Consider the following 27,974-nt stretch of genomic DNA (forward strand, 5'->3'; position numbering starts at 1 on the left):
CTGCCTCCTGCCAGCTGCAAACTGATGGGTGTCGGTCTCAGTCATAGTGGGGGAGGGGAAGAGAGAGAGGCCGGGGGGAGGGAGAGAGAAGAGAACGTGTGTGAGGCGGGCGGGCGGGGGTGAAAAGAGAGCCAGGTACAGGGCGAGAGAAGAAACAAATGGATGGTGAATTGTGGAGGGGAACTCACTGGGTGGAATGAGCTGTGAACTGCAGGAACCCGGTGACCTTCCTGCCTGTAATGTTGCTCCACAGACGGTAGAGGTGTTTGAGATGAATTAGTGCAACACCTCTGCTGCCAACCGCTGTTAGTAAACTGCACAATAGAAGCGGCATTGATTAAAATCAAAATGATTTGGGGCTGAATTACATCCCAGAAACATGAACAAAACTATTTTTAAAATCTGCATCATGCTCCAGATTCTGGATCCTTATTTTACCCATCCCTGCAATTTAGAAGTTAAGAGGTGATTTAATCAAAGTTTGCAAGATATTAAGACTAACTGATCGGGAGAAACTGCTTGGGGAGTTTAGGACTTGTGGGTGGGGAGGGGGGGCATAGTCTAAAAATTATAGCCAGGCCTTTCAGGAGCGAAGTTGGGAAACATTTGTACAAAGGGTGGTAGAGGTTTGGACCTCTCTTCCACAAACCACAATTGATGCTGGGTCAAATGTTAATTTTAAACCTGACATTGATAGATTTTCGTTAACCAAAGGTATTAAGGGATATGGGCCAAAGGCGGGTATATGGAGTTAGCATACAGATCAGCCATGATCTCACTGAATGGCGGGACAGGCTCAAGGGGCTGAATGGCCTCCTCCTGCTCCTATCCTGAACTAATGGGGCTGATTTTAAGAGCTCCTGCCTGGTGTAACCGGAGCGATAATCGCCTGGAAATGACGTACAGAGGACCCTGATTGCAAGTCTGAGGTACAAATGGGCAGCGTGAGGGTACCTTGAGCAGCCAAACCAGGAGCTGTTCAAATACATGCTGGAAGCTGCTCAGAAACCCAGCAAAGTTTATTACCCATCCCTAATTGCCCTTGAGAAGGGGGTGGTGAGCCACCTCCTTGAACTGCTGCAGTCCGTGAGGTGAAGGTGCTCCCACAGTGCTGTTAGGGAGGGAGTTCCAGGAGTTTGACCCAGCGATGATGGAAGGAACGGCTGATATATTTTCATGTCAGGATGGTGTGTAACTTAGAAAAACTTGGAGATGAGGGTGTTCCCATGCACCTGCTGCCCTTGTCCCTCTAGGTGGTGGGGGTCATGGGTTTGGGAGTTGCTGCAGTGCAACTTGATGATGGTACACACTGCAGCCACAGTGCGACAGTGGTGGAGGGAGTGAATGTTTAAGGTGGTGGGTGGGTGCCAATCAAGTGGGCTGCTTTGTCCTGGATAGTGTCGAGCTTCTTGAGTGTTGTTGGAGCTGCAATCATCCAGGAAAGTGGAGAGTATTCCATTACATTCCTGACTTGTGCCTTGTTTATTGGGGAAAGGCTTAGGGGAGTCAGCAGCTGATTGAAAGTGTTGACCAAATCAGTTGTGAATATACTCGTGCATTATTTTTTCAGTTTTAAGCCATGAAAGAACCAACTGTTACAAGTTAATGATCTAGATCACCGTTTCTTTCTACTGAATGAATTATATTGGCCAAATGCTTCTAAAATAGTTGTGATTATTATTTGATTGTTGCATTGTAAATCATGAATCAGACATCAAATGCCGCCATTTTATTTATTTTGTTATTTGAAGTGGGTATGGATAATATTTACATTCTTGTACTCGTGTCTAGTATTCTTAAGATGTGCCCTCTTATTGAGGATTTTGCAGGTTCAGTAAGAAAACAGGAAAGGCCCTCCGTCCCAGGGTTGAGAATGTCCATTACATGTCTGTACACTCTATACTGGGTGGGCCCTTTAAATGCTCCCAGAGACAGGCTGCCTTTTGCTATGTTTGGCTGATGGTCGTCTTCACTAATGATGTAAATATGAAATATTGAACAGCAGAAAATAAAACCAGCTCTTCAATATCCTACTTTATAATGTTGTTCCGTTATTTATGGAGAGCGTGTCGTACCTCTGCTCTTCGGGCGGACTCTCCTGAAATAGACAGAAACACAAATGTTAACGCACAGCAGACCGCTGGCAGTGCTCAAACAGACTAAACAAGGCTCGACTTTGCAGCATGAAAGAGCTCGAGAGTCAATAGTAAAGTGTGGAGCAACTCGCTGATCTCAGCTGCCCAAAACCTGAGGAAAAGGTTTGGGCCTTTGAGAGGAGCGGACGGAAACTAATGGAAGGAAACGATTGTAAAGCTAATTAACAAAGGCCAGTGGATAGTATTGGATTAATTGAGTCAGAGTTTAGTGAAGTGGATGGGCTGGTACTCAATATTGAGGGCGAGTCACTGGGGAGAATCAGAAGTAAGTGCTGGAGGAAACCGAGCACGTAAGATAATAGAGAATACACTAACGGCAGGAAGAACGCTTGTAAAGATACAATATGCAGATACAGGAACATAGGAACAGGAGTAGGCCATTCAGCCCCTCGTGCCTGTTCCACCATTCAATTCGATCAAGCACTAACGCCAAATGCAGAAAACCAAGTCATGGAGGAAAAAGTAGTTCAGAAGCCAGAGAACATGGTTAGGACAAAGGTGCAGGGAGATTCTGGCTGTAGGGAGGTGGGTGGTGATGATGATGAGTTGGTTACCTGGAGATAGGTCTGTGCACATTGAAGATAAATGACAAAAGGTACTGGAGGAGCAGGAAGGGCCAAATGACAATGTAAGAAATCCTGTAAGAGCTCCGAACCCACCCATGCAAGGATGGCTGAGAAAATCAAGGCAATTTCCATTGTTATACTTCCTGTTTTTGGTGAGAAAGATGTTTGTAAAACAACTCGTAAATATGAATAACTGTCCATCAATCTGCTGCGAAAATAATACTGGGTCTTTGGAAAGTAAATAGTGTTGTTATTCTGACAAAAAATGGGAGAGTGATAACCAAATAAAAACAATGGAACTTGTCAGGAATGTTGAAGTAGCTGCAAGAAGCATTTACATTGGATAGGAGGGAGAAGGCCAGGAGGAAAGGTGATCCACATGGCATTGATTACAGAGTGGAAGCTAGCCAGCAGGTGGGTGATATAACAGAACCAGGTAACATTAACAAGGGTAAACTGGGGACCAAAAGATGGGAACATCTACAGTAAGCTGTATAGACGGGAATGCTGAATGCATCAGGAATAAGCAATTCCAAAACACGAGGCTACTGTAGCACTCGGGAACTACAGTGTTGTGGGAATATTATAAACATGGCTGACTGCAGAGGATGGTGCACAATGACAGGAGGAGCCTGTTCCACCATTCAGTTAGATCATGGCTGATCTGTACCTCAACTGCATTTACCCACTTTTGCTCCATATCCCTTGATACCCTTAACCAACAACAATCTACCATCTCAGTTTTGAAAATTTTGAATCGATTGATACCAGCATTCACATTCTTTTGAGGAAGAGAGTTCCAGATTTCCATGATCCTTTCTGTGAATTAATTTTTAAAAAGTATTAAGACAGGAAGGATGTGACATGGCCCTGGATGTCAAAGACACCTCTGAGATTAAAGAGTCCATGTGTAGTGCAAAGTTACACCATTAACTACACACCGTCTGATCAGAATAAGGCGGAAGGCACTTTACTCTATGAAGAGATGAGAAGGGACTGGGAAAGCAGGAAGGGTTATGTTAATGTCTCCTTCACCCAACCAAGTGTATACCAAAGTGATTCCGAATCTAGTTTGATAAATATGATACACGACTGCTCCCCGGCCCATTGCTTTAGTGAACCACATTTTGACTCGATTATGGTGAGTGGCTGATGGGACTGGAATGAAAGTAGCAGAAGCCTTTGGAGCAGTATCCATAGAATGAGCCCGTTTCACATACTCTGGGATTGAGAAATGCCAGGGCCAACAATAACGAGGGTAATCTGTTTAAAACTTAAATGCAATGAGAGGAGTTTAAAGAGACCAAAGTAACAGCATTACCGTGAGCAAGGTGAATGCGTCCTGTTCATTCAATTCCATCTCTGCGTACGATAACCTTTGCTGAGCTTAGAATCATACAACACAGGAGGAGGCCATTTGGCCCATCGGGGTCTTTGGAAGATCTGCCAATTTATTCCACACCCCAGCTTTTTCCCCATAACCCTGAAAATGAGTCCTCCTGAAGTTCATGTCCAATTACCTTTGGAAGTTCCTGTGGAATCTGCTTCCACCAGCCTGTCAGGTCGTGCCTTTCAGATCTTAACAACCCTGTGTGTGAAAACATTTCTCATTTCCCCTATAGTTCTTCTGCCAAGTATTTTAAACCTTTGACCTCTGGTTACTGACCCACTTGCCCGAGGAAATAGTTACTCCTTACTTGCTCTACCAAAATCCCTCAATTTTAAATACTTCGATTAGGTCTCTCTTTAACCTTTTCTGCTCCAATTTGAATAATTCCAGATTCTCCAATCTCTCCATATAACTGAAGTCTCTCATGCCTCATGTCATCCTGGTAAACCTCCTTTGTACCGTCTGCAATGCCTTGACATCCTTCCACAAGTGTGGTGCCCAGAATTCTACACAATACTCCAGCTGAGGACCAACCAGTGATCTGTAAAGGTTTAGCATGACTGTCTTGATTTTGAATTCAATCTCCATTTACAAAGATTTGTGAACAGGCACCTAAGTTCCTTCTGCTCTTCCACCCCCTCAAAATAGTGCCATTTAGATTATACTGCCTCTCCATGTTGTTCATCCTGAAGTGCATCACTTCACACTTAAATTGTATCAGCCTCGTGTCTTCCCACTTCACCAGTCTGTCTGTATCCTCCTGAAATCTGCCTCTATCCTCCTCACTATTTACCATGTTGCCATGTTTTGTATCAGCTGCAAACTTCGAAATTGTACTTTCAATACCCAACTCCAGGTCATTTATACACAAGAAATGGTTCTTGTGAATTGTCTCAGATTTCTTGTAGATGTGTCTCCATTCTGAATAAAATATCCTTTTCCTCACAGTTCTTCGACCAAGCTCTGTTCTTTTTCATCCGAAATATTGCGGAATTTAGAAAATTCGATGCGGTTCTGCGATTGATTCGACTGCTCCTGTGAAGACAAAAAGAGTTTGTTAAAGAAGGAAGCAAAACTATTGCAGGTCACCAGCACATTGATCACAATGCTTAATAAACACCAAGCTACGCTGCTGAAAATGCACAGGGATAGAGTTCTGTTAGCCAGGCATGGGATGCATAACACACTACCCATACAGGCACAGCCCACATCGGCCCACTGAGAATTCACCTTCATTTCGGGGATGCTCTCTTGCTGCTTAAATTCAAAATCTTGAAAAGCGATTTTCTTCTCCCTCAGAAAATGTAGGGTTGTGTTCATTTTCCCCTGGGATTGAAACTCTGAGGTCTGAAGATAATTCACAAAAAACATTCCCGGGAGGAAATGAGGGGAAACATTCTTACACAGTGAGTTATGGTGATCTGGAATGCACTGGCTGAAAGGGCGGTGGAAGCAGATTCAATAGTAACTTTCAAAAGGGATTTGGATAAATAGTTGAGTAGGAGACATTCACAGGACTCTGGGGAAAGAGCAGGGAGTGAGACTAATGGGACAGCTCTTTCAAAGAGCCAGCACAGGCACGATGGGCAGAATGGCCTCCTCCTGTGCTATGTGTGTCTATGATTCTAGGCGCCGACAACAGAGTCAAGGCTCTGCTCAAATTAGAAAGATTTTAACAGTGAATTTTAAAAGAAATTCTTAGCTGGACCAACTGTTTTAACTTCACTTCATAATTGTTGCAGCTGGTGCAAAGCTGAAGTGGAGTCAAACTCTCTCCTGGCCCACGGTCAATGAAAACTATTGATCTTCAGAGTTACTCTGCACATCTCCCCTCGCCATCAATCTCAAACTGCTTTGCATCAACACACAGTAAGTGGCATGACTGTCCCAATCCCAGCGCTCCAGGACGTCCTGAGCTCGTGAATGGTGCGATATAAATGCGAGTCTTTCTATGGGATTAACACACACCATTATTGCAGCATGACATGCCCTCTGCTAGAAACTGTCAGACACAAGTCAGCGACAGTGTGTGACTGAGATAGTCCTGATACAGCATCATTTCTTAGCCATACTCCGGCTATGAGCAGATTCTTTACACTAATTGAAGCATACACATACACACTTACAATAGAGGACAGCCCCCTCACACAAAACAGAAGATCCCATGCACAGATTGTCTTTAACCCATGAATAGGATTACCCATTATATTATGGGGATTATTTGCATCCCTCCTCCGCCTCACCATTCCCCTTCCTCTCCCCACCACCCACCCCCCCCCCCTCTCAAATGTTCATTGGGCCCATACTCTCTGGAATTAAGAAGAAAGAGAGTTGTTCTCATTGAAACACAAGATTCTGAGGGGGACTGACAGGGTAGATACTAAGAGGTTGTTTCCCTTGTCTGGAGAGTCTAGAACTAGGGGACATAGTCTTAGGATAAGTGGCCGGCCATTTAAGACTGAGATGAGGAGGAATTTCTTCACAGAGGAATGTGAATCTTTGGAATTCTCTATCCCAAAGGGTGGTGGATGCTGAGTCTCTGAGTATATTCAAGGCTGAGATCGATAGATTTTTGGACTCTGGGGGAATCAAGGGATATGGTGATCAGGCAGGAAAGTGGTATTACGGTCAAAGATCAGACATGATCTTATTGAATGGCAGAGCAGGCTTGAGGGGCCGTATGGCCAACTCCTGCTACTAATTCTTATGTTACGTTCTTATGGTCCCCTGTCGAGTATTATGCACAAGAGCCATGGATTCAACACAGCAGGCACGCAAATTATACTCCCTCTGGTAAATGGTTAGTTCAAAACAAATCTGGACAGTGGCTGAATATTTTCATTAATCCAACATTGCCAGACAAATGAAATTTTAAAAATAGGCCAATTATACAGGAGAGTATCAGAAGGGCAAGAGAACATCACATTGAAACTTTCCATCACAGCCACACTCCCTGTGGAACAAGTTTATTTGTGAGTAAAACCACCTCGCTCTGGGCCGATCTCACAGTAAAACTGTCCAAATCTACAAGAGGGTGAAAACTGCAGGTTGGGGTGAACCAGCGAGAGTCTGGTTTTAAGTCTCCTTTTTATGAGTAGCTCAGCCGGGGGCACCCCTGTGAGCGGGTGGGATCTTGTGCGGTAGCTGAGCAGTACTCAGGACAGGCAGGTTTGGAGTGAGCCTTCTGTGACTCGTTTAAGGCTCTGTTTGATGGTTTGTATTGCCCGCTCTGCCTGCCCATAGGAGGCTGGTTTAAACGGGGCTGAGGTGACATATTTGATCCCATTGCGGGTCATGAATTCTTTAAATTCGGCACTGGTGAAACATGACCCATTGTCACTGACCAGTATGTCAGGCAGGCCGTGGGTGGCAAACATGGCCCTCAGGCTTTCAATGGTGGCGGTGGCGGTGCTTCCCGACATTATTTCACATTCAATCCATTTTGAAAAAACATCCACCACCACCAGGAACATTTTATCGAGAAACGGGCCCGCATAGTCGACATGGATCCTTGACCATGGTCTGGAGGGCCAGGACCACAAACTTAGTGGTGCCTCTCTGGGCGCGTTGCTCAACTGAGCACATGCGCTGCATTGCCGTACACAGGACTCTAAGTCAGAGTCGATACCGGGCCACCACACTTGGGATCTGGCTATCGCTTTCATCATTACTATACCCGGGTGTGTGCTGTGGAGATCCAAGATAAATGTCTCCCTGCCCTTTTTTGGTAGCACTACACGGCTACCACACAACAGGCAGTCTGCCTGAATGGACAGCTTGTCCTTTCGCCGCTGGAACGGTTGATTAGCTCTTGCATTTCAACGGGGATGCTGGCCCAGCTCCCATGCAGTACACAGTTTTTTTCTAGGTACAGCAGAGGATCTTGGCTGGTCCAGGTCCTAATCTGGCGGGCCATGACAAGTGATTTATCATTTTCAAACGCTTCCATGACCATCAACAAGTTTGTGGACTGCGCCACCATCAACAAGTTTGCAGGCTGCGCCATTTCCACCCCCGTGGTGGGCAATGGTTGCCGACTGAGAGCATCTGCACAGTTCTTGGTGCCTGGCCTGTGGCTGATAGCGCGAGTGCCCACCTTTCTATGCGGGCTGAGGCATTAGTATTTATCCCCTTGTTTTCAGCAAACAGGGATGTGAGGGGCTTGTGATCGGTTTCCACTCAAACTTGAGGCCAAATAGGTACTGATGCATTTTCTTTACCCCGAACACACACGCTAATGCCGCTTTCTCAATCATGCTGTAGGCCCTCTCAGCCTTAGACAAGCTCCTGGAAGCACAGGCGACAGGTTGCAACTTCCCCGCAATGTTAGCTTGTTGTAACACAATGACGCGTCACATGCTAGCACAAGTCTTTTACATGGGTTATACAATATAAGCAGCTTGTTGGAGCATAAAATGTTTCTGGCTTTCTCAAAAGCAAATACTTGTTTTTTTCCCCATACCCAGTTCTCACCTTTGCGCAATAACACATGTAGGGGCTCTAAAAGGGTGTTTAACTCTGGTAGTAAGTTACCAAAATACTTGAGGAGTCCCAGGAACGACTGCAGCTCTGTGACGTTCTGTGGCCTGGACGCGTTCCTGATAGCCTCTGTCTTGGCGTCTGTGGACCGAATGCTGTCCACCGCGATCTTTCTCCCCAAAAACTCCACTTCTGTTGCCATGATGGAGACGCATTTCGACCTCTTCAGCCGCAGCCCTACATGATCCAGTCGCTGGAGGGCCTCCTCCAGATTTGGTAGGTGCTCGGCGGTGTCCCGACCCGTGACAAACACGTTGTCCTGAAATACCACCGTGTGGTACCGACTTGAGTAGGCTCTCCATGTTTCTCTGGAAGATCAATGCAGCCGAATTCCAAATGGGCATCTGTTGTAGATGAACTGTCCCTTTTGCGTGTTGATGCAGGTGACTCGAAGACTCCTCCAGCTCCTGCAACATGTAGACCGAAGTCAGGTCGAGCTTTGTGAACGTCTTGCCTCCTGCCAGCGTCGCAAATAGGTCATCTGCCTTAGGTAACGGGTATTGGTCCTGTAGCAAGAAACAATTAATAGTTACTTTATAATCGCCGCAAATCCTGACAATCGGGTTGGCCCACTCACTGAATTCCATTGGGGAGATTATGCCCTTGCGTTGCATAGGTGGACATTTCGGTGAAAATGTGTGCACCCCGTGTACTTCAGCATCTGCCTCCTCTCTCTGAGGCTCGAAATTGCTTTGATCCACCATGGACCAATCTTCCTCTGCCACGTGGTGGTTAGTAGGTTTTGCAGAGCTTGCAGCTCGTTGGAGGAGCCCCATTGTTCCACAGCTCTTGCAAATATACCCTTTCAAGTGGCATGAATAGGCTGAATGGAAACCTCCACAACGCCAACAAGGTGTGAATTGCTTTGCATTCATCCTTTGTTGGGGACTCAGTCATCTGGGTCACCTGAGGCCTGCTGGCAGTTGCAGACTCGTGCATTCTGCCCTGTACATTTCTGCTCATAAACACAGTCCCAGTTAATTTATGAACATTGCTAGCACTTGTGTGCTGAGAGATTTGTTTGGTGTTATCACTGGTGGTCATAAACGCCTGTGCTATTGCAATGGCCTTACTGAGGGCCAGTGTCTCTGCAGTCAAAAGTTTTCATAGGATGGTCTCGTGGCCAATGCCCAGTACAAAAAAGTCTCTGAGCATTTGCTCCAGGTAGCCATCAAACTCACATTGTCCTGCAAGTCGCCTTAGCTCGGCAACGTAGCTCGCCACTTCCTGACCTTCAGAACCGATACCTCGCTATAAGCATGCTCTCCCTCAGGTTAAGATGCTCCTGAACAAGTGTACACAGCTCCTCATACGACTTATCTGTGGGTTTCACCGGAGCCAGAAGATTCTTCATGAGGCTATAGGTCGGTGCCCTGCAGACTGTGAGCAGGACCGCTCTCCATTTTTGCAGCATTTCCTTCTCCGTCCAGCTCATTGGCTACAAAGTACTGGTCTAGCCGTTCAACATAGGCTTCCCAGTCCTCACTCTCCAAGAACTTCTCCAGGATGCACACAGTTTGCTGCATCTTTGCGTTGGATTCGTATTCTCGTCGCCAGTTAGTGTGTTCCTAACACAGATGAGGCTGCACACAGGAAGGTTAAAGTAAGTGACCTCAGTCTTTATTAAGACACTCCAGAGTGAGGTACAGGCCTTAGGGGCCGGCTTAAATACAGTGATCCCAAGGGATGCTGGGATCCCTTGGGACTTCAGGGGATGAGCTCCCTGGTGGCAGAACATGGGAGTGCATGCTTTACAGATACACAACAGTATTAAATTGCAGAGCAGGCTCGAGGGGCCATATGGCCTACTCCTGCTCCTATTGACTCCTAGGTTGCAACAGTCTGGTTCAGCCTCAGACAGATGCCAGGGAGAGGGATGGAGTCGGTGGCCGGGGAACACAATTTGTGGCAGGTACCAAAGACAATGGCTTCGGTGTTCCCAATATTTAATTGAAGAAAATTTCTGCTCATCCAGTACTGAATGTCAGACAAGCAATCTTGACAATTTAGAGACCATGGAGGAGGTCGAGAGAAGTGGTAGTGAGATAGAGCTGGGTGTCATCAACATACATGTGGAAACTGACACCGTGTTTTCAGATGATGTCGCCAAGGGGCAGCATTTAATAACTAAATTTGGCAGTCGAGTTGTTGCACTGATTTATCTCAAACACCACCATGTAATGCCACCTTCCGCCTGTGGAGCAACATTACAAGCAGGAAGCTCACTGGGTTCATAAGAACCATAAGAAATAGGAGCAGGAGTAAGCCATACGGCCCCTCGAGCCTGCTCCGCCATTTAATACAATCATGGCTGATCCGATCATGGACTCAGGTCCACTTTCCTGCCCACTCCCCATAACCCCTTGATCCCTTATCAGTTAAGAAATTGTCTATCTCTGTCTTAAATTTATTCAATGTCCCGGCTTCCACAGCTCTCTGAGGCAGCGAATTCCACAGATTTACAACCCTCAGCGAAGAAATTCCTCATCTCACTTTTAAATGGGCAGCTCCTTATTCTAAGATTGTGCCCCCTCGTTTTAGTCTACCAGTGGAAACATCCTCTCTGCATTCACCTTGTCAAGCCCCTTCATAATCTTGTAAGTTTCAATAAGATCACCTCTCATTCTTCTGAATTCCAATGAGTAGAGGCCCAACCTTTCCTCATAAGTCAACCCCCTCATCTCCAGAATGAACCCAGTGAACCTTCTCTGAACTGCCTCCAAAGCAAGTATATCCTTTCTTAAATATGGAACCAAAACTGTACACAGTATTCCAGGTGTGGCCTCACCAATACCCTGTACAACTGTAGCAAAACTTCCCTGCTTTAATACTCCATCCCCTTTGTAATAAAGGCTAAGATTCCATTGGCCTTCCTGATCACTTGCTGTACCTGCATACTAACCTTTTGTGTTTTATGCACAAGTACCGCCAGGTCACGCTGTACTGCAGCACTTTGCAATCTTTCTCCATTTAAATAATAACTTGCTCTTTGATTTTTTTTCTGCCAAAGTGCATGACCTCATACTTTCCAACATTATACTCCATCTGCCAAATGTTTGCCCACTCACTTAGCCTGTCTATGTCCTTTTGCAGATTTTGTGTGTCCTCACACATTGACGATGGGAGAAAAAGCAGACAAACCACGCCAGACGCGCGCGGATGAAAATTGTCAGAAATTTTTATTTTTTTGAGGCGTGGAACACGTTGGGCGAGTCCCGTTGCACATTCAACAATCACACTCACTCTCTTTTTCCGCATCATACAGCGTCCCGTGGAGCAGAGTGCGGAGCAAACTGGAGAAGAGTGAGCTCGGATAAACAGACAGCCACTTCTGCCCGGAGTTCAAGACACTTAAAAAGAAAGCAAAAAACAAAAACCACCGTGACTGCTCTCAGAGGCGATTTAACTCCTTAAGACCCGGAGCGTGAAGGATTAAGCCATGGCCCCCGTTTAATACCTTTTCCACAGGGCCTCTCCTCCACAAACCTGCCCACCAAGTCTCCTCAAAACCAGGAGTGAGTCATTGATCATTGAAAGGTTACAAATCCTGGTGTGGACATGGGGTAAGGGGGGGGGGGGGGGGGTGCAGGGGACAGCGGGGATTGGATAGGAGAGTGGGGGAGTGGGGGGGATCACACTTTGATGGGGACCTTCCCCTGGGCTTTCTGGAAGTCCTGCTGCAGCTTGCCGAGCGTCTCCCTGTGCTGCTCCGATTTCTTCTCCAGCTCCTTCATCTGCCCTTCGTACCGCTTTCTGTAAACAGGGGAAAAGACTTGCATTTACATAGCGCCTTTCACAGCCACCGGACCCCACAAAGCACGTTACAGCCTGTGATATACTTTTCGGAGTGTAGCCGCTGTTGTAATGTGCGAAACGCGGCAGCGAATTTGCAAACAGCAAGCTCCCACAAACAGCAATGTGATAATACCAGATAATCTGTTTTTGTTGTGCTGATTGAGGGATAAGTATTGTCCATAACTCTGTTCTTCTTCAATTGCCCCTCCGACAGTGCGGCGCTCCCTCAGTTTTGCCCCCACCGACAGTGCGGCGCTCCCTCAGTACTGCCCTTCCAACAGTGCGGCGCTCCCTCAGTACTGCCCGTCCGACAGCGCAGCGCTCCCTCAGTACCGCCCCTCCGACAGTGCGGCGCTTCCTCAGTCCTGCCCCTCCGACAATGCAGCGCTCCCTCAGTACTGCCCCTCCGACAATGCAGCGCTCCCTCAGTACTGCCCCTCCGACAATGCAGCGCTCCCTCAGTACTGCTCTGGTTTATGGGCTCAAATCTCTGGAATAGAGCTTGAACCCACAACCTTGAGTCAGAGGCGAGAGTGTGCTATCCAGGGAGCCATGCAAGATAAGGAATGGCACAGGGGTCAGGGATGGTGTGGGAAACATAGGAGAGAGTAAAAGATAAGTGAAAGGACAGGTGTGTTGAAAATTCAGCAGATGAACCTTTAGCCAAAATTGAAAGTGTAAAATGAATTGTAGGCATGTCAGATTGCAGGTATCACGCTGAATAAGATCACCTGGAATCACCAAGAGCAGTGCTTACTTTGTTTTTAAGGCAGCCCTACTGCTATATAATTAAAACGTTACCGTCATATGGTATAGGATGTTGGACTGAATCGGTGGTCACAACAACATAAGAAATAGAAGCAGGAGTTGGCCATTTGATCCCTCAACCCTGCTCCATCATTTAATATCGTGGCTGATCTGATCTTGGCCTCAACTCCACTTCGCTGCCCGCTCCCCATAACCCTTGACTCCCTTATCGCTCAAAGATTTGTCCATCTCCACCTTAAATATAGTCAATGACCCAGCCTCCACAGCTCTCTGGGGTAGCGAATTACACAGAATCACGACCCTCAGAAGAAATTCCTCAAGAAATGAGCGACGCCTTATTCCGAAATAACGCCCCCTAGTTTTAGATTCCCCCACGAGGGGAAATATCCTCTCTGCATCTACCCTGTCATGCCCCCTCAGAATCTTATATGTTTCGATAAGATCACCTCTCATTCTTCTAAACTCCGAGTATAGGCCCAACCTGGTCAACCTTTCTTCATAAGCCAGCCCCTTCATTTCAAGAATCAATCTTCTGAATTTTCTCTGAACAGCCTCCAGTGCAAGTATATCCCTCCTTAAATAAGGCGACCAAAATGTAAGCAGTACTCTAGATATGGCCTCACCAATACCCTGTACAGTTGAAGCAGGATTTTTCTGCTTTTATACTCTATCCCCCTTGTATGAAGGCCAACATTCCATTTGCCTTCCTGATCACTTGCTGTAGCTGCATACTAACCTTTTGTGTTTCATGCACAAGGACCCCCAGGTCCCTCTGTACCGCAGCATTTTATAATCTCTCCCCTTTTAAATAATAATTTGCTTTTTTATTTTTCCTACCAAAGTGGATAACCTCACACTTTTCCACATTATACTCCATCTGCCAAATTTTTGCCCACTCACTTAGCCTGCCTATATCCTTTTGCAGATTTTGTATGTCCGCCTCACACATTGCTTTCCCACCTATCTCTGTATCAGCAAATCTGGCTACAGTACACTCGGTCCCTTCATCCAAGTCATTAATATAGATTGTAAGTAGTTGCAGCCCCAGCACCAATCCCTGTGGCACCCCACTAGTTAGTGATTGCCAACCGGTAAATGAGCCGTTTATCAGTGCAGTAGAGGCGAGGTGACTAACATTTCTCCGTTGATGTACTCCAAGCGTTTAGCGACTGTGGACTTCGCTTCCTCCAGGTCCTGCTTGACCAGAACGGGACCGATCAGCTTGAAAACGGTGTTCTCTGCATCCAAGAGGTCCAACTCCTAAGGCAGAGAGAAAATAAGCAGGGATAATAAACAGGAAGCCGACACACTGTCCCCTTCCCCTCCTCCCCTCCATCAGCAGATTCAAACCTAACCCCGAGCCAGAGTTACCAACGAGCAGATTGAGTTGGTGCGACAGTGTGTCACACTTACAACGGCAATCTCCCCCACCACAAACTGCGTTCGCTGGCCACCGACTCTATCCCTTCTCCCCAACTTCTGACTGAGGCTGAACCACACTGTTCGCAATCTAGGTGTCGTATTTGAGCTTCCGGCCACATATCCGCAGCAATTAAAAAAAAACGCCTGTTTCCACCTCTAACATCGTCCACCTCTACCCCCTGCCTCAGCTCAGCCACCGCTCAATCCCTCATCCATGCCTTTGTTACCTCTAGACTTGTCTATTCCAACGCACTCCTGGCTGGACTCTCACATTCTACCCTCTGTAAACCAGAGGTGAGCCAAAACTCTGCTGCCCCGTGTCCTATCTGGCACTAAGTCCCGCTCACCTATCACCCCACTGTGCTCGCTGACCTACATTGACTTCCTAAGAAACGCCTCGATTTCAAAATTATCATGCTGGTTTTCAAATCCCTCCATGGTCCTCGCCCCTCCCTATCTCTATAATCTCCTCCAGCCCCACAACCCAACCTCCCGCATCCCCGCCCCGCGATCTCTGCGCACCTCTAATTCTGCCCTCCTGAACATCCCTGATTATAATCGCTCAACCATCGGTGGCCGTGTCTTCAGCTGCCTGGGCCCCAAGCTCTGGAACTCCGTGCATAAACCCCTCTACCTCCTTAAAACTTACGTCTTTGACCACGGTTTTGGTCACGTGCCCTGATTTCTACTTACGCGGCTCGGTGTCAAAACTTTAATCGCATAATCCTCCTGTGAAGCGCCTTGGGATGTTTCACTGCGTTAGAGGCGCTATATAAATACAAGCTGCTGTTGTAACCTTTTAAAAATCTCAGTGTGCGGGCTGTCACTGACAAGGCCGGCAATTATCGCCCAACTGAGTGGCTCACTGGGCCACCTCAGAGAGCAGTTAAGAGTCAACCACATTGCTGTGGGTCTGGAGTCACATATAGGCCAGACCGGGTAAGGACGGCAGATTTCCTTCCCTGAAAGACAGCAGTGAACCAGTTGGGTTTTTAGCAATGTGTATTTACATAGCGCATTAAACGTAGAAAAATGCCCCAAGGCGCTCAAGAAGAATGTTCTCAATCAAAACTATTTTGACACCGAGCAACAGAAGGAGATATCAGGACAGGTGACCAAAAGCTGGTCAAAGAGGGAGGTTTTTAAAGGAGGAGAAAGGCGCGGAGAGGTTTACGGAGGGAATTCCAGAGTTTGGGGCCCAGGCTGCTGAAAGCACAGCTACCCTTTACAACAATGCAACAGCTTCATGGTCACTTTTACTGTCAGCAGCTGCTTTGAGACCAGGGTTCTGACTGCAGGAAGTTGGAGGCCGAGAATTGGAGGCTCAGTAAATGATATTGCCGTAAACCCAGGGATGACAACACCATTCCTGCACACAGACAAGCCTGAAGAGAGCACTCACTATTGAACAACTTGTATTTATATAGCGCCTTTAACGTAGTAAAACGTTCCAAGGCGTTTCACAACAATGGTATAAGACAAAACAGATAAACTTGATAACGAGCCACACAAGAAATTAGGGCAGGTGACCAAAAGCTTGGTCAAAGAGGTAACATACAAACATAGAAAATAGCAGTAGTAGGCCATTCAGCCCTTCGAGTCTACACCACCATTCAATACGATCACGGCTGATCCTCTATCTCAACACCATATTCCCGCTTTTTCCCCATACCCATTGATGCCTTTTGTTTCTAGAAATCTATCTATCTCCCTCTTAAATATGTTCAGTGTCTTGGCCTCCACAGCCTTCTGTGGTAGAGAATTCCACAGGTTCACCACCCTCTGAGTGAAAACATTTCTTCTCATCTCGGTCCTAAATTTTCCACACCGTATCCTGAGACTGTGACCCCTTGTTCTAGACTTCCCAGCCCGGGGAAAACATCCTCCCCGCATCCAGTCTATCCAAGCTAGTCAGAATTTTATACGTTTCAATGAGATCCCCTCTCATTCTTCTAAACTCTAGTGAATACAGGCCTAGTCGACCCAATCTCTCCTCATAAGACAGTCCTGCCATTCCAGGAATCAGTCTGGTGAACCTTCGCTGCACTCCCTCTATGGCAAGTATATCCTTTCTTAGATAAGGAGACCAAAACTGCACACAATACTCCAGGTGCGGTCTCACCAAGGCCCAGTATAGCTGTAGTAAGACATCCCTTGCTCCTGTACTCAAATCCTCTTGCAATGAAGGCCAACATACCATTTGCCTTCCTAATTGCTTGCTTTCAATGACTGGTGTACAAGGACACCCAGGTCCCTCTGTACATCGACACTTCCCAAGCCATCACCATTTAAATAATACTTTGTCCTCATGTTTTTCCTACCAAAGTGGATAACTTCACATTTATCCACGTTATACTGCATCTGCCTAGAGTTTGCCCACATTTTCATCATCATAGGCAGTCCCTCGGAATCGAGGAAGACTTGCTTCCACTCTTAAAATGAGTCGTTAGGTGGCTGAACAGTCCAATACAAGAACCACAGTCCCTGTCACAGGTGGGACAGATAGTCGTTGAGGGAAAAGGTGGGTGGGACAGGTTTGCCGCACGCTCTTTCCGCTGCCTGTGCTTGATTTCTGCATGCTCTCGGCGATGAGACTTGAGGTGCTCAGCGCCCTCCCGGATGCACTTCCTCCACTTAGGGCGATCTTTGGCCAGGGACTCCCAGGTGTCAGTGAGGATGTTGCACTTTATCAGGGAGGCTGAGGGTGCCCTTGTAACATTTCCTCTGCCCAGCTTTGGCACGTTTGCTGGGAAGGAGTTCGGAGTAGAGCGCTTGCTTTGGGAGTCTCGTGTCTGGCATGCAAACAATGTAGCCTGCCCAGCGGAGCTGATCAAGTGCGGTCAGTGCTTCAATGCTGGGGATGTTGGCTTGGTTGAGGACGCTAACGTTGGTGCGTCTGTCCTCCCAGGGGATTTATAGGATATTGCAGAGACATTGTTGGTGGTATTTTTCCAGCAACTTGAGATGTCTACTGGAAATGGTCCATGTCTCTGAGCCATACAGGAGGGTGTGTATTGCGACAGCCCTGCAGACCATGAACTTGGTGGGGAGCGTCTTGAAGGAGGAAAGAGAGGTAGAGAGGTGGAGAGGTTTAGGCAGGGAGTTCCAGAGCTTGGGGCCCAGGCAGCTGAAGGCATGGCCACCGATGGTCGAGCAGTTAGAATCAGGAATGCTCAGGAGGACAGAATTAGAGGAGCGCAGACTTCTCGTGGGGATGGAGGAGATTAGAGATAGGCAGGGGCGAGGCCATGGAGGGATTTGTAAACAAGGATAAGAATTTTGAAATCGAGGCGTTGATTAACCGGGAGCCAATGTAGGTCTGCAAGCACAGAGGTGATGGGTGAGCGGGACTTGGTGCGAGCTAGGACACGGGCTGCCGAGTTTTGGACCATCTCTGGTTTACGTAGGGTAGAATGAGAGTCCAGCCAGGAGTGCGTTGGAATAGTCAAGTCCAGAGGTAACAAAGGTGTGGATGAGAGTTTCAGCAGCTGAGCTGAGGCAGGGGCGGAGGCGGACAATGTTACGGAGGTGGAAACAGACTGTTTTAGTGATGCCGTGGATATGTGGCCAGAAGCTCATTTGAGGGTCAGATATGACACCAATGTTGCGAGCAGTCTGGTTCAGCCTCAGACAGAGGTTGGGGAGAGGGATGGAGTCAGTGGCTAGGGAACGCAGTTTGTGGCGGGGACTGAAAACAATGGCTTTGGTCTGCCCAATATTTAATTGGAGAATATTTCTGCTCATCCAGTACAAGGAGTCTGATAATTCAGAGACCGCGGAGGGGTGGAGAGAAGTGGCGGTGAGGTAGAGCTGGGTGTCGTCAGCGTAGATGTGGAAACTGACACCGTGTTTTCGAATGATGTCACCAAGGAGCAACATGTGGATGAGAAACAGGAGGGGGCCAAGGATAGATCCGTGGGGGGACACCAGAGGTAACAATGCAGGGGTGGGAAGAGAAGCCATTGCAGGAGATTTTCTGGCTATGATTATATAGATAAGAATGGAACCAAATAATTTCACCCAATATTGAAACAAAAATAGTAAACAGAATGGGACTAACTGAAACAATTCAAACGATTCCCCCCAGATGGTCCGGACTGAATCATGAGTCTAAAATTTGTCCAACAGCCAGTATTCAACTCGTGCTCCTCCCCAGTGCCCCGATCGGGTTACTAAGTGGAGGCTCGCAGGGTAGGTGGGAAGAGAGAAGTGTAACAACCCTTTGTTTACCAGTTATCGTGGATACGGGGAATAAATGGCGGGTTATACAACGGTGTCCTCAGGATCAAACATCACCCCCCATCACCCCCTTTTACAGGAGGGAGTGTGAGGGTGTGCGGCAGCAAGCGACCAGAGAAAGTCATTAACAGAATGAGTGTGTACAGTATACAAAATACACTGCAGCAACTCGCCACGCATTCTTCAGTACCTCCCAAACCCGCAGCCTCTACCACCTAGAAGGACAAGGGCAGCAGGCGCATGGGAACACCATCACCTCCACGTTCCCCTCCAAGTTACATATGATCCTGACTTGGAAATATATCGGCCGTTCCTTCATCGTCACCGGGTCACAATCCTGGAACTCCCTCCCTAACAGCACTGTGGGAGCACCTTCACCACACGGACTGCAGCAGTTCAAGGTGGCGGCTCACCACCTTCTCAAGGGCAATTAGGGATGGGCAATAAATGCTGGCCTTGCCAGTGATGCCCACATCCCAGATACAAAAATACAATTGGGAACCCAAATGTGGCATGTTGCATTTTTCAGGAGTAGTAACCGAGTCTGATGTTGGACTTGTGATCTTCAGAATCATTTGTGGTGTGCATGTGAAGTTGAATCTGTTTGTGGATTGGTTGTAAAGTGATGAGATGAAAAGCAGAGTGTTTCATAGAACCATAGAAATTTACATCACGGAAGGAGGCCATTTTGGCCCATCCTGTCCGTGCCTAATCCCACTTTCCAGCTCTCAATCTGTAGCCCTATAGGTTACGGCACTTCAAGTGCACATCCAAGTACTTTTTAAATGTGGTGAGGGTTTCTGCCTCTACCACCCTTTCAGAGAGTGAGTTCCAGACCCCCACCACCCTTTGGGTGAAGACATCTCCCCTCAATTTTTAAATCTATACCCCCTGGTTGTTGACCCCTCTGCCAAGGGAAACAGGTCCTTCCTATCCACTCTATCCAGGCCCCTCATAATTTTATACACCTCAATCAGGTCTCCCCTCAGCCTCCTCTGTTCCAAGAAAACAACCTCAGCCGATCCAATCTTTCCTCAGCATAAATTCTCCAGTCCTGGCAACATTCTCACAACTCTACTCTGGTTGTGAGTGTTCCACTGCCATGGTCAGAAGATGGTGGCAGGCGTTTCAGTAAATATCCACACCAAGTATTGCCCCATATGGTGTCGGCATGTGGAAGGTGTTGTCCAATAAAATGGGTCCGTAAGCCAGCCATTCCCATTGGACAGCTCGCATTGAACACAACTGTCGTGCAAACGGAAAAGGCGGGGGGAGGGACCACAGACAGACCCAGCACTGGCTCCTCACCTCTTTAACTATCGTATTCTCTGTCACCTGGGCCTCCAGCTTCTGCCTTGCGGAAAGGCATTTACTGAGATCTGGAAGGGGAAGGAAGAAAGAGTTAAATACACACCCACACACCCGACCCCACACACTGCCGCCAGCACAGAATCATAGAATGGTTACAGTACAAGAGGCCATTCGGCCTGTCGAGCTCGTGCCAGCTCTCTGCAAGAGCACTTCAGCCAGGCCCACTCCCCCGCCCTTTCCCCGTACTCTGCAAATTCTTTTCCTTCAGGTACTTATCCAATTCCCCCTTGAAAGCCACGATTGAGTCTGCCTCCACCTTTCAGGCCGTGCATTCCGGATTATAACCACTCGCTGCGTAACATTTTTTTTCCTCGTGTCGCCTTTGGTTCTTCTGCCAATTACTTTAAATCTGTGTCCTCTGGTTCTCGACCCTTCCACCAATGGGAACAGTTTCTCTCCATCTACTCTGTCCAGACCCCTCATAATTTTGAGCACACCTATCAAATCTTTTCTCAGCATTCTCTGCTCTAAGGAGAACAACCCCAGCTTCTCCAGTCTATTGATGTAACTGAAGTCCCTCACCCCTGGAACCATTCTCGTCAATCTTTTCAGCACCCTCTCCAAGGCCTTCACATCCTCCCTAAAGTGTGGTGCCCAGAATTGAACACAACACTCCAGTTAAGTCCAAGCTAGTATTTTTTGAAGGTTTATTATAACTTCCTTGCTTTTGTTCTCTATGCCTCTATTTATGAAGCGCAGGACCCTGTCTTTGGTTGACACGTTAAACCGAGCCCTGTCTGCTCTCAGGTGGACGCAAAATATCCCATGGCACTATTTCAAAGAAGAGCAGGGGAATTATCTCCGGTGTCCTGGGACCAATATTTATCCCTCAATCAACATAAGAAAAAAACAGATATCTGGGTCATTACCACATTGCTGTTTGTGGGAGCTTGCTGTGCACAAATTGGCTGCCGTGTTCCCCACATTACAGTAGTTACTACACTCCAAAAGTATTCATTGCCTGTAAAGCGCTTTGAGACGCTCGATGGTCATGGAAGGTGGTGTAGAAATCAAAGTCTTTCTTTTTGATGCTTTTTTTAACCACTTTCTCACCCTACCCTGCCACGTACAATGATTTGGGTACATATTCACCCAGGTCTCTCTGTTCCTGCACCCCCTTTAGAATTGTACACCAGTTTTTATTGCCTCTCCTCGTTCTTGCTTCCAAAGTGTCTCACTTCGCACTTTTTGGTGTTTGCTTAAAAGATAAAAAGATGTAGGAGAATCTGTCTGCCCACCCGCCCCACAGACACCGCCCCCCGTCTCATCCTGGGGCCCTCCCTCGACACGGAGATACCTGGCATAGCCCCACCACCAGACCGTCTCTCCCCTTCCCCCCCCTCCACACACACACTGGGCCCGGTTCCCCGGAGCCGCTGCCCCCCACATTCGGCCCTCTCCCCCCGGGCCTGGATCCTCTCCCTCCCCCACCACCCGGCTCACCGCCCCACAAACAGCACCAACACCGCCACCCATCTCACCCTGGGGCCCCAACACACCGTCCACCAACACGGAGAGCACCAGCACCGTCCCTCTCTCCCTCTCCACACCCGGCCTTCTCTCTCCCACACTCACTGGGCCCGGATCCCCAGACCCTCGCGCCCTCTCCTCTCCCCGGGGTCCCGGCTCACTCCCTCACTCCCCCAACACACTTCCCGCCCAGACCCTCTCTCCCCCTCAAAGCAGAAGCCGCGGAACGCCCCCCGCTTTGCCCGCGGACCCGCCTTTCTGCAGCGCCTGGTATTTCTCCAGCTCCGCCTGAAGCTTCCGCTGCACCGTCTCCGCCATCTTCTCTCCCGTCACCTGAGCAACGGGCCTGACCCCTGACCCCCGTTGCCCCAGCGTCACAGCACGGCCGGCCGCACGTGACTCTCCCCGGTCCCGCCCCCTGCTGCACGTCAGCGAGCCCAGGGATAGGGCCATGTGACCCTGCCACCCTCCTGGCCTGACGTCACAGAGCCCGGGACAGGGCCACGTGACCCCGGCCAAGCGCCACATGACGTCGCAGCTCCACCACATGACATCGGAATTTCCCCAAACCCACCTGAACCCCCAACCCACCTGAAACCCCCCCTCCCTCAAGCCCGCCTGAATCCCCCGGACCCATCTGAACCCCCCTAGACTATACCTCAATCCCCCGGACCCCCCCTGAACTCCCCAGACCCCACCGAACACCCCCAACCTCCTCTCCCGGAACCCCCTGGACCCAAAATCTCCTGAATCCCCCAGCGTCCCCTGAACCCACCAGACCCCCAACCACCCTGAAGCCACCGAACCCCCCCAGACCCACCTGAACCGCCCGGACGCATCTGAACCCCCACCTGAGGGGGCTCGACAAGGTAGATGCAGAGAGGATGTTTCAACTCGTGGGCGAATCTAGAACTAGAGGGTGTAGTTTCAGAATAAGGGGCCGTGCATTTAAAACGGAGATAGGAGGAATTTCTTCTCTCAGAAGGTCGTGTATCTGTGGAATTCTCTGCCTCACAAAGCTGTGGAGGCTAGGTCATTGAATATTTAATGTGGAGAAAGACAGATTTTTGAGCGATAAGGGAATAAAGGGTTATTGGGAGTGGGCAGGGAAGTGGAACTGAGCCCAAGATCCGATCAGCCATGATCTTATTAAATAGTGGAGCGGCTCGAGGGGCCAAATGGCCGACTCCTGCTCCTATTTCTTTTGTTCTTATGTTCATTACAGGGTAAACAGATCACTGTTGGACTCGGCAGCAGATAGGAAGGTCCGTGGATAGAAGAGGGAACGGGAGCAGCAGCAGCAACAAAAGATTTCAGCCATCAGAGTGAGTGCTCTCTCCGCTGTCTCTCTCGGGCCTGGGTCCCCCCACCCCCGCTCTCGGGCCTGGGTCCCCTCCTCTCTTGGCCCTGGAAACCCCCCCCCCCTCTCTCGGACCTGGGTCCACCCCTCCTCCCTCGGGCCTGGGTCCACCCTCTCTCGGGCCTGCGTAGAGGCCCAACCTACTCAACCATCCCTCACAAATCAACCTCCTCATCTCTGGAATCAACCTAGTAAACCTTCTCTGAATTGTCTCCAAAGCAAGTATATCCTTTCGTAAATATGGAAATATGGAAACCAAAACTGCACGCAGTATTCCAGGTGTGGCCTCACCAATACCCTGTATAACTGCAGCAAGACTTCCCTGCTTTTATACTCTATCCCCTTTGCAATAAAGGCCAAGATTCCATTGGCCTTCCTGATCATTTGCTGTACCTGCATACTAACCTTTTCGTGTTTCATGTACCGGGACCCCCAGGTCCTGCTGTACTGCAGCACTTTGCAATCTTTTTCCATTTAAATAATAACTTGCTCTTTGATTTTTTTCTGCCAAAGTGCATGACCTCACACTTTCCAATATTATACTCCATCTGTCAAATTTTTGCCCACTCACTTAGCCTGTCTATGTCCTTTTGCAGATTTCTTGGGTCCTCCTCACACATTGCTTTTCCTCCCATCTTTGTATCGTCAGAAAACTTAGAAGAAGGGACCGAGTGTAAAGTAGCCAAGTCGTTAATAGATTGTAAATAGTTGGGGTCCCAGCACTGATCCCTGCGGCACCCCACTAGTTACTGATTGCCAACCCGAGAATGAACCATTTATCCTGACTGTTTTGTTTTCTGTTGGTTAGCCAATCCTTTATCCATGCTAATATATTACCCCCAACCCCGTGAACTTTTATCTTGTGCAGTAACCTTTTATATGGCACCTTGTCAAATGTCTTCTGGAAGTCCAAATACATCACATCCACTGGTTCCCCTTTATCCACCTGTTGGTTACATCCTCAAAGAATGCCAGCAAATTTGTCAAACATGACTTACCCTTCATAAATCCATGCTGACTCAGCCTGACCGAATTTTGATTTTCCAAATGTCCTGCTACTGCTTCTTTAATAATGGACTCCAACAATTTCCCAACCACAGATGTTAGGCTAACTGGTCTATAGTTTCCTGCTTTTTGTCTGCCTCCTTTTTTAAATAGGGGCGTTACATTTGCAGTTTTCCAATCTGCTGGGACCTCCGCAGAGTTCAGGGAATTTTGGTAAATTACAACCAATGCATCCACAATCCTTGTCGCTACTTCTCTTAAGACCCTAGGATGAAAGCCATCAGGTCCAGGGGATTTATCTGCCTTTAGTCCCATTATCTTACTGAGTACCACCTCCTTAGTGATTGTGATTGTGTTAAGTTCCTCCCCGCCTATAGCCCCTTGACTATCCACTGTTGGGATATTGTTAGTGTCCTCTACCGTGAAGACTGATACAAAATATTTGTTCAGAGTTTCTGCCAGCTCCATGTTCCCCATTACTAATTCCCCAGTCTCGCCACTCATTTCCTTTTTATATACCTATAGAAACTCTTGCTATCTGTTTTTATATTTCGTACTAGTTTACTTTCATAGTCTATCTTTCCTTTCTTAATCATTTTTTTAGTCATCCTTTGCTGGCTTTTGAAAGCTTCCCAATCTTCTGTCCTCCCACTAGTTTTGGCCACATTGTATGCCCTTGTTTTTAAATTGGATACAGTCCTTTATTTCTTTAGTTAGCCACGGATGGCTATCTTTTCTCTTACACCCTTTCCTCCTCACTGGAATATATTTTTCTTGAGAGTTATGAAATATCCCCTTAAATGTATGCCAGTGTTCATCAACCGTCCTACACTTTAATCTATTTTCCCACTCCACTTTCGTTAACTCTGCCCTCATATCTTTGTAGTCTCCTTTATTTAAGCTCAGTACGCTAGTTAGAGGTTCAGCTTTCTCACCCTCCATCTGAATTTGAAATTCAATCATGCTATGATCACTCATTCCAAGGGGATCCTTTACTAGTAGATTGTTTATTAATCCTGTCTCATTATACAGGACCAGATCTAAGATAGCCTGCCCCCTGGTTGGTTACGTTACATACTGCTCAAGGAATCCGTCCCTTATGCACTCTATGAACTTTTCCTTAAGGCAACCCTGACCAATTTGATTTGTCCAATCAATATGGAGGTTCAAATCATGTATGATTATTGCTGTTCTCTTTTTGCAAGCCCCCACTATTTCCTGGTTTATGCTCCGACCAACAGAGTTGCTACTGTTAGGGGGTCTATAGACTACGCCCACCAGTGACTTTTTCCCCTTATTATTCCTTATCTCCTCCCAAACTGTTTCAACATCCTGATCATTTAAGCCAATATCATTTCTCACTATTGCAGTGATCCCATCCTTTATCAATAGAGCTACCCCACCTCCTTTTCCTTTCTGTCTGACCTTCCGGATTGTCAAATACCCCATAATATTTAATTCCCAGTCCTGGTCACGTCTCTGTAATGGCTATCAGATCATACCCATTTGATTCAATTTGAGCCGTCAACTCATCTATTTTGATACAAAAGCTGAGTCCTTTAAATTTGTTTTTTTACTTTTTTTCCTGCTCGTTTCCTCTCCTTCAAACTCTCTTTCGTTATTTTTGCTTTCTAATTCCAGCTTTACTCCTCTCCCTACTGAATCTATTTTCAAGTTCCCATCCCCCTGCCAAGCTAGTTTAAACTCTCCCCAACAGCAAACTCCCCCGCGAGGATATTGGTCCCAGCTCTGTTGAGGTGCACCGGTCCGGCTTGTACAGGTCCCACCTCCCCCAGAAGCAGTCCCAATGCCTCAGGAAATTAAAGCACTCCCACCTGCACCATCTCTTCAGCCATGTATTCATTTGCTCGAGAGGTGGGCGCCGGAGGGACTGGAGTGCATCATCACCCCCGGCAACCAAATTTTAATTTGATTTTACATGTTTTCAAGTTTAATTTGTTTTAATTGCCGGGGCTTTAGTGTCCCCCTCCCCTTTTATAGGGGGCACTTGTAAATTATGTAATTTTAATGTCCCAAAAAAACACAAAAAAAACAAAAATAAAACCCCCCAAAAAAAAGAAAAAAGAGGGCAGTTAAAAGTGTCTGGAGTGTCCCCCAGATCGGGGGGGGGGGGCACTTGATCTAATGTTCATTTTGTTCCCCCCCAAAAGAGTTGTATTCATCTGCTCTATCCTCCTACTTCTGTATTCACTAACTCGTGGCACTGGGAGTAATTGGAGATTACTACCTTTGAGGTCCTGCTTTTTAATCTCTCTCCTAGCTCCCTAAACTCTGCCTACACGACCTCATCCCTCTTCCTACCTATGTCACTGGTACCAATGTGGACCACAACCTCTGGCTGTTCATCCTCTCCCCCAGAATGCCCTGCAGCTGCTCAGTGACATCCTTGAACCTGGCACTAGGGAGACAACATACCATCCGAGAGTCACGTCTGCAGCTGCAGAAACACCTGTCTTCTCCCCTGACTATTGAATTCCCTACCATTATAGCTCTTCCATTCTTCTTCCATCCCCCCCCCCGCCCCCGTCCAGTGCAGATGAGCAACCCGTGGTGCTGTGGACTTGGCTCTGGCTGCACTCCCCAGAGCCACCATCGCCTTCACCGGTATTCTCCGATTGGAGAGCGAGATGGACTCAAGGGACTCCTGCACTCCCTGCCTAGTCCTCCTCTTCTGTCTGGCAGTCACCCAATCCCTATCTGCCTGCACACTCTTAAGCTGCGGGGTGACCACTTCTAGAAACGTGCTAGCCACGTAGCTCTCAGTCCCGTGGATGCACCGCAGTGACTCCAGCCGCCACTCAAGCTCCAAAACACGGAGCTCGAGTTGGTGTAGCTGGAGACACCTCCTGCACACATGGTCGTCCTGGCTGCGCAAAGCATCCAGGATTTCCCACATGCTACAGGATGTGCAATCCATGGGACTGAGCTGCCCTGCCAACCCTCTAGTTACACTCGCAACTATCAAGAAGATCTAAACCTTAGCAAAACACCCCAGCCGCTACTCAGCAAACAGCTGATTTAATGAACTGGTTCTCCTTAGATAAAGATCACATATATTTAATTGCAGTTCCTAACTTACAACAATGCCAAAGGTTTCTATCGCGGTACTCTAATTATGTTTCACAACTCATTTGGTAGGAACAGTCGAGCAGTCTGCAGACCCGGATCACATCTGAGTTCACTAAAATGCACCAGATTCTCACTGAGAAAGAGCAGCGTTTAATCCGAGATCTCGGAACAAAATGGAGAAAAACCTTCGAAAAATTCAAGAGAATTTAAATTATATTAAGGAAGAGCTCTCGAAGTTACAGAAAGAGATGGAGCAAAAAGACGGGCTGACATTTCTGAAGGTGAGGATTATATCACGGGTCAGTTCAATGAAACTTCAGTCACAAAATAACCGATGATAACTGAAATAAGTGCAGTATTTGCTGAATATTTCAAAACTGATTTAAACCGATTGTTTTGTCTATTTCGGGGTGGTTCTGTTCACAGTGAATTAATCAGCTCCCACAGTGTCCGCACAATCCCAGGAATACCTGAGACCTCCTGGAAGTCACTTTGCAATCGAGTTCCAGTCCCATGTTGTGAGTGTGTGGGTGTGTGTGGTACGGTGGGTGTGACAGTCACTGTGGCTGTGAATGGCACTGATGTTGAGTTCCAGTATCTGACACAAATCAGACGTTTGAATTACTTACAATCATAGAATCCTACAGCACAAAGGCCCACTAGTTAAAAGAGCGATCCAATTAGTCCCACTCCCTGACCCCTGCTCTTTCCCCATGGCCCTGAAACTATTTTTACCTTTTTGAAGTTTATATCCAATTCTGCAGTGTTTTGTGGTGTGACCTGGTACTTGGTGAAATGGAATG

General features: G+C 47.7%; 3 protein-coding genes across 4 annotated transcripts in view; 1 reads left to right on the forward strand and 2 right to left on the reverse strand.

Moving 5' to 3' along the window:
* Window positions 1-20: 20 nt before the first annotated feature.
* On the reverse strand, window positions 21-11,721 carry LOC139229642 (uncharacterized). Its single transcript, XM_070861160.1, has 3 exons — window positions 8,646-11,721; window positions 4,044-5,147; window positions 21-2,098 (listed from the first exon to the last, which is right to left on the reverse strand). The coding sequence occupies exons 1-2, from the start codon at window positions 9,524-9,526 to the stop codon at window positions 5,006-5,008; spliced, it is 1,023 nt and encodes a 340-aa protein (XP_070717261.1). The 5' UTR covers window positions 9,527-11,721; the 3' UTR covers window positions 21-2,098; window positions 4,044-5,005.
* Window positions 11,722-11,811: 90 nt separating this feature from the next.
* Window positions 11,812-22,095, reverse strand: pfdn6 (prefoldin subunit 6). Its single transcript, XM_070861165.1, has 4 exons — window positions 21,971-22,095; window positions 20,184-20,254; window positions 14,350-14,474; window positions 11,812-12,404 (listed from the first exon to the last, which is right to left on the reverse strand). The coding sequence occupies exons 1-4, from the start codon at window positions 22,032-22,034 to the stop codon at window positions 12,284-12,286; spliced, it is 381 nt and encodes a 126-aa protein (XP_070717266.1). The 5' UTR covers window positions 22,035-22,095; the 3' UTR covers window positions 11,812-12,283.
* An 899-nt stretch (window positions 22,096-22,994) lies between these two features.
* The window catches only part of LOC139229645 (E3 ubiquitin-protein ligase TRIM39-like), a 31,373-nt gene continuing 26,393 nt past the window's right edge, over window positions 22,995-27,974 (forward strand). For both annotated transcript variants that reach the window (XR_011587767.1, XM_070861164.1), the window contains exons 1-2: window positions 22,995-23,041; window positions 27,241-27,452. The gene's annotated coding sequence lies outside the window, so the exon portion shown is untranslated. The remainder of the gene's footprint in view (window positions 23,042-27,240; window positions 27,453-27,974) is intronic.

Source organism: Pristiophorus japonicus, chromosome 19 (genome assembly GCF_044704955.1).
Source record: "Pristiophorus japonicus isolate sPriJap1 chromosome 19, sPriJap1.hap1, whole genome shotgun sequence".
Lineage (NCBI taxonomy): Eukaryota > Metazoa > Chordata > Chondrichthyes > Pristiophoridae > Pristiophorus > Pristiophorus japonicus.

Bases quoted from the DNA above. Each gene is read 5' to 3' on its own strand.
- LOC139229642 (XM_070861160.1), bottom strand. From the start codon at position 9,526: ATGAATGCAAAGCAATTCACACCTTGTTGGCGTTGTGGAGGTTTCCAT. The intron at 5,148-8,645 runs GTAACTTACTAC...TTGTCTTCACAG, and splicing joins GGGACTCCTCAAGTATTTTG to GAGCAGTCGAATCAATCGCA.
- pfdn6 (XM_070861165.1), bottom strand. From the start codon at position 22,034: ATGGCGGAGACGGTGCAGCGGAAGCTTCAGGCGGAGCTGGAGAAATAC. The intron at 20,255-21,970 runs GCGGGTCCGCGG...TTCCCCTTCCAG, and splicing joins ATACCAGGCGCTGCAGAAAG to ATCTCAGTAAATGCCTTTCC. The intron at 14,475-20,183 runs GTGAGGAGCCAG...TCTCTGCCTTAG, and splicing joins AGAATACGATAGTTAAAGAG to GAGTTGGACCTCTTGGATGC.